This window comes from Neomonachus schauinslandi, chromosome X (assembly GCF_002201575.2).
Source record: "Neomonachus schauinslandi chromosome X, ASM220157v2, whole genome shotgun sequence".
Lineage (NCBI taxonomy): Eukaryota > Metazoa > Chordata > Mammalia > Carnivora > Phocidae > Neomonachus > Neomonachus schauinslandi.
The window spans coordinates 84,596,754-84,602,853 of NC_058419.1; the positions used below are offsets into that span (position 1 = coordinate 84,596,754).

Here is a 6,100-nt window from a genome sequence, read left to right on the forward strand (position 1 = left end):
CCCCTAATCTTTTCCCCAGAAGTCTTGAGGGTGTGGATGAGCCGCCTCACTTTTCTCGGCCCCTCTAGAACGCCCCCTCTAGACACTCTCGGCCTCTTTGAAACACCTCTGGTCCCATTTCCACCCCTCTGGACGCCCCGGTCCCTTCTCCAAGCCCACTAAGGGGTCCCAGCCCCATCTTCCCTGAGAACTCTTGAGAGTGTGGACAACTCCCCAGTGTTTCTTGCCCCCCTAGACACCCCAGACATCTCGCAGGCACATGCTGACCCCTCTAGAGCCATCTCTGTCTCTCTAAACACTCCCTCAGATCCTTCTCGGTCCCTCCAGGCGCCCCTTTGCTGTTCCTCTCCATGTGCCCTAGCCCCTCCTCCGTAGTTCCCTCAAGACAACCCCCAAGTCCCCCCCAGACCCTCTAAATGCCCCCCAGGCCCCTGCCCGTCTCTCTAGTTCCTCCTGATTCCCCTTGCCCTCGGAGACACCCCCAGTTTGCTTGTGCGAGTGGCCCAGGGCCTCTCCAAGCCCCCACCATCCTGGAGACAGCCACACTCTCCTAAAGGCCACCCCCCCCCAAGTCTCCGTGGGCCTGGGGCGCGGCAGGATGGCGGCAGGCGTGGCCACGTGGCTGCCTTTTGCGCGGGCGGCCGCGGTGGGCTGGCTGCCCCTGGCCCAGCAGCCTCTGCCCCCCGCGCCGGGGGTGAAGGCGTCCCGAGGGGACGAGGTTCTGGTGGTGAATGTGAGCGGCCGGCGCTTCGAGACCTGGAAGAACACGCTGGACCGTTACCCAGACACCCTGCTAGGCAGCTCCGAGAAGGAATTCTTCTATGACGCGGACTCGGGCGAGTACTTCTTCGATCGCGACCCGGACATGTTCCGGCACGTGCTGAACTTCTACCGCACGGGCCGCCTGCACTGCCCGCGGCAGGAGTGCATCCAGGCCTTCGACGAAGAGCTGGCTTTCTACGGCCTAGTGCCCGAGCTCGTGGGCGACTGCTGCCTCGAAGAGTACCGGGACCGCAAGAAGGAGAACGCCGAGCGCCTGGCGGAGGACGAGGAGGCCGAGCAGGCCGGCGATGGCCCAGCCCTGCCGGCTGGCAGCTCCTTGAGGCAGCGGCTCTGGCGGGCCTTCGAGAACCCGCACACGAGCACCGCGGCCCTCGTTTTCTACTACGTAACGGGCTTTTTCATCGCCGTCTCGGTCATCGCCAACGTGGTGGAGACCATCCCGTGCCGCGGCCCCGCGCGGCGGTCCCCGAGGGAGCAGCCCTGCGGCGACCGCTTCCCCCTGGCCTTTTTCTGCATGGACACGGCCTGTGTGCTCATATTCACGGGCGAGTACCTCCTGCGGCTGTTCGCCGCCCCCAGCCGGTGCCGCTTCCTGCGGAGTGTAATGAGCCTTATCGACGTCGTGGCCATCCTGCCCTACTACATCGGGCTTTTCGTGCCCAAGAACGAGGATGTCTCGGGCGCCTTCGTCACCCTGCGTGTGTTCCGGGTGTTCCGCATCTTCAAGTTCTCCAGGCACTCACAGGGCTTGCGGATTCTGGGCTACACCCTCAAGAGCTGTGCCTCTGAGCTCGGCTTTCTCCTCTTTTCCCTCACCATGGCCATCATCATCTTCGCCACTGTCATGTTTTATGCCGAGAAGGGCACAAACAAGACCAACTTTACTAGCATCCCTGCGGCCTTCTGGTATACCATTGTCACCATGACCACACTTGGGTGAGTGCAGACCCTGTGTTGGGAGCTGCCCGACCAGTTACACTCACCGTTTTCTGTAAGAGTAAGAAGGGTAGATAAACGATCTCTTTTTTCTCGATTTGCGCTTCCGTTTGCTCTTCTCTAAAAAAACAGAGGGAGTTGGACCAATTTCCAAATCCCTCGCAGGTCTGACGATGCCTTCACTGTCCGGGTCAGGAGACTTGGGTTCCAAGGATTGTCTTAGGTGCACTCTTTCTGTTGACCTTGTTCTCTCTGGGCCTGTTTCCCCCACTGTGTCAAATGAGAAATGGTGATCCCTTCATCATTTAGAGGGGATTCCATGACCTCACGGTTGTGAAAGTTCTCTGAAAGTTTCTGGTGTAGGATACCTAGGTACTGGCTTTCCATCACCTCCTTTTCCCACCTTGAGGACCCATGTCTCCCAAATCTCCAGAATCATCTGCCGTATGGAGTATTACCTCTGTGGCTTTGTGATTCCTTGATGTTCTCCAGGTCAAGGTATTTTCGGCATTATGTTTTTAGTGTCAGTCCTTGAGAGGGAACAGTTGGGATAAAGGCATCAAATGGGATCACCAAACTCATGTTATTCTTAAAGACACTGTCTAGGGCAGATACCACGCTCCTTCTCTAAATTTCCATCGCTGGGAATAGGTGTGCAGTTGCTGCTCAGGATCTGTCGAATGGGTGAATTGGGCTTGCTCGGGGCTTTCAGAGAGGTACAGAAAAGTGGCTTTCAGGTTGCTAAGGAGTAGAAATTAATTCTGGTTGGAGGTTCAGAATTGGATCGACATACAAATACTGAGCCCTGAGAGTGGGTTGGAACTGGGTCTTTGGGTGCCTTTTACCCTAGCGAGTCCTCGCAGCAACCCCGGGAGGGTGGACAGCTGCCTGCATCTCATAGTTGAGGACACAGTCTGAGATGACACATCACAGACCAGAAATGGCCAAGTAGGAGAGACTTTTAAAGATTTTTTTTTTTTTTTGAGAGAGAGAGAGAGCACATGAGAGGGGGGAGGGGCAGAGGGAGAAGCAGACTCCCTGCTGAGCAGGGAGCCCGATGCAGGACTCGATTCAGGGACTCCAGGATCGTGACCTGAGCCAAAGGCAGTCGCTTAACCAACTGAGCCACCCAGGTGCCCTGGAGAGACTTTTAAATGAGTCAAAACAAAGAAATAAGGAACAGCCATCCTTGGGGGGAGGGGGAGTGGGACATGGACTGAGCGAAGGCCTAGAGGCTGGGACTGCAGAGGCTGGGACTGCAGAGGCTGGGACTGCAGAGGGGAGGGGATCTAATTGCTCCTGTGGTCAGAACAAAAAAGTATGCTGTGCGATCTTGAACAAGTCAGCTACGGAACCTCCCTGAGCTTTGGTCTCCCCACCCCGGCCCCGTGAAACAAGTTGGTAAGATTGGCACTGCTCCATCTCCTTGGGAGAAGAGGTGGCATGAAGAAGAGGAGGGAGTTACAAGGCTCCCCCCTATTTTTTCATAGGAGGACAGTTTCAAGGCTTCTTCTGGGGTAATAAGAAGGGGTCCTACCTAGGAAAGGTAAGACAGATGTAAGCAAAACTAACAGAGCACTGCTCCCGGGACTCAGAGCCCCTCAGCTGGCTTGGGGTGCTGGAACTCTCTGCCCAGGAGACTATATTTACTGCCTATGACTTCCTCCTTCTCCCCTCTGTTTGGTATTAATAGATTTCCAGCTGACTCAGATGCTCGGTGTGCAACTCAGATGGGGGGGCAGCAGATGGTAGGGGCCAAGGGCCAATTTCTCATTTGACCCCCACTGGTGGCCAGAGAGGTCTTTCCCCACATTTTGCAGAGCAGGAAACTGAGGCTCAGAAAGTTTCAGTGCCTGGCCAGGGTCGCAGAGCGTGTCGGGTTGGATGGGACAGAGTGGGAGACTGAGGGGTGGGTGCGCACTTTTCTTGACCTTGGCTCCCCCCCGGCCCCAGCTATGGAGACATGGTGCCCAGCACCATCGCTGGCAAGATTTTCGGATCCATCTGCTCCCTCAGCGGTGTCCTGGTCATCGCACTGCCTGTGCCGGTCATCGTGTCCAACTTTAGCCGCATCTACCACCAGAACCAGCGTGCTGACAAGCGCCGAGCACAACAGGTATCTGCCTCTTCCCTCTGAGTACCTCCTGCTGCCCACACCCCGAGCCAGTCTACTCTTGTGTCTACCCACCTGACTCTTTGTCTCCTCCTTTCTCTGTAGAAGGTGCGCTTGGCAAGGATCCGGTTGGCAAAGAGTGGTACCACCAATGCCTTCCTGCAGTACAAGCAGAACGGGGGCCTTGAGGTGGGGAGGGGCCTGCCTTGGGGTTGGGGGGAGGGGAGCAGTGACGGGAGGAAGAAGGTTCTGACCTCAGTGCTCTGCTCCGTCCCCCGCCCCCCCAACCCAGGACAGCGGCAGTGGGGAGGAACAGGCGCTGTGTGTCCGGAACCGGTCTGCTTTCGAGCAACAACATCACCACCTCCTGCACTGTCTAGAGAAGACAACGGTGAGGCCTAAGGAGAGGTGGCGGCGTGGCAGAAGGAGGGGCATTCCTCTGCGGCCAGGCCAGCTCCCCCCACCCCCCTGGGATGGGAGGCTCACTACTAATTGTGGAAATCCCAGAGGGCTTCCTGGAAGAGGCCCCAGTACAGCTGAGCCTTGAAGGGTGGGCAAGGGAAGGGAAGCGAGAGAGACTTCTGGAAAGGAAAGAGCGGCCTAAGCAAAGGCCCGGGGGTGGGGTCAGTTCCCGTGTGCTGCCTGGTGACCGTGCCTCTCTTCTGCCGCCAGTGCCATGAGTTCACGGATGAGCTGACTTTCAGTGAGGCTCTGGGCGCTGTCTCACTGGGGGGCCGCACGAGCCGCAGCACCTCTGTGTCCTCCCAGGCAGTGGGGCCCGGCGGCCTGCTGTCCTCCTGCTGCCCCCGCAGGGCCAAGCGCCGTGCCATTCGCCTCGCCAACTCCACGGCTTCAGTCAGTCGCGGCAGCATGCAGGAGCTGGACACACTGGCAGGGCTGCGCAGGAGCCCTGCCCCTCAGAGGTAAGCACCCCCACCTGCTGGCTACCCCCCGGGGGGAGCTCAGAGCTTGGCCCCAGGGGCGGGGGCTCTGAGATGTCATGACTTCGCGCCCAGCAAGCCAATATTGAGCCCAAACTCCTCTATGCTGGGAGCTTGGGCTTCTCTTGTCTGGAGCTTGTTCTTCGTCGGTTCCTTCAGCAAACATTTATTGAGCACCTATTATATGCCAGGCACACTTTTAGGCACTTTGGAGTTCCCTGTAGGAGTTTAGGAGTTGAGTTCACTTCAGGCAGCGAAGAGAACAGAGAGAGATCCTTGACCTTCTGGAATTTATATTCTAGTGCAATAACACAGTTAATAAACAAAAAAGACAGATGATGAGGTGTGTTAAGTGCCAAGAAGAAAAATAAATTGGGGGTGGGGGACAGAGAGTATAGAACAGGGTATGACGCAGTTTAAATAGTGTGGTCAGGGGAGGCTTTGCTGAGGTGACATCTGAAGAAGGTGAGGGAGGGAGCAAACAGCCTGTGCAAAGGCCCTGAGGCAGGAGTGGGTCTGCATGTCAGAGACACAGCCAGGAAGCTCCTGTGAGCAGAGTGGAGTGAGTGAGGGGGAGAGTGGTAGGAAGCCAAATCAGAAAGGAACAGGGACCAGGTTGTGCAGCTCTCAGAATGGATCGTTGTGAGGATTTTGGCATTGTAAGGAGTGACCATAATGGAGAACATTTTTGCATGTGTTCTCATTATGTTCCAGGCACTATTCTGAACACTTGGTAGCACCTCTTATCTCATTTAATCTCCACAGTGACCCTATGAGGGAAGAAATATTGTTATTTCCCTGTGTGCTCATTATGCTAATCTAATCTCCGCAACGACCCTATGAGGTAGGAAATATTGTTATCCCCATGCTGGAGATGAAAGAGAGAAGAGAGGTTCAGAGGGGCCAAAGTGAGACCAGGATTTCAACCCAGGACCACCTGACCCCAGGGCCCTCACTGGGCACCGCCATAATGGAGGATGCAGGCGAAGCATTTAGCACAGTGCCAGGGACCCAGCAGGCGCTCAATAAATGTCACGATTGCTGGGGCGAGTATTAAGAGGACCTTTTAAGAAGCATCCATCTCCCCACCCTTATCCACAGCCGCTCAAGCCTCAATGCCAAGTCCCATGACAGCCTCGACCTGAACTGCGACAGCCGGGACTTTGTGGCTGCCATCATCAGTATCCCTACCCCTCCTGCCAACACGCCGGACGAGAGCCAACCTTCCTCCCCTGGTGGTGGTGGTGGGGCCAGCAGCACCCTCAGGAACTCCAGCCTGGGCACCCCTTGCCTCCTCCCGGAGACTGTCAAGATCTCTTCCCTGTGA

At 56.7% G+C, this 6,100-nt stretch overlaps 1 protein-coding gene across 1 annotated transcript; it reads left to right on the plus strand.

Moving 5' to 3' along the window:
• The first annotated feature begins 598 nt into the window (after nucleotides 1-598).
• On the plus strand, nucleotides 599-6,100 carry KCND1 (potassium voltage-gated channel subfamily D member 1). The gene is made up of 6 exons (XM_021678837.1): nucleotides 599-1,719; nucleotides 3,673-3,835; nucleotides 3,938-4,021; nucleotides 4,125-4,223; nucleotides 4,505-4,755; nucleotides 5,875-6,100. The coding sequence occupies exons 1-6, from the start codon at nucleotides 599-601 to the stop codon at nucleotides 6,098-6,100; spliced, it is 1,944 nt and encodes a 647-aa protein (XP_021534512.1).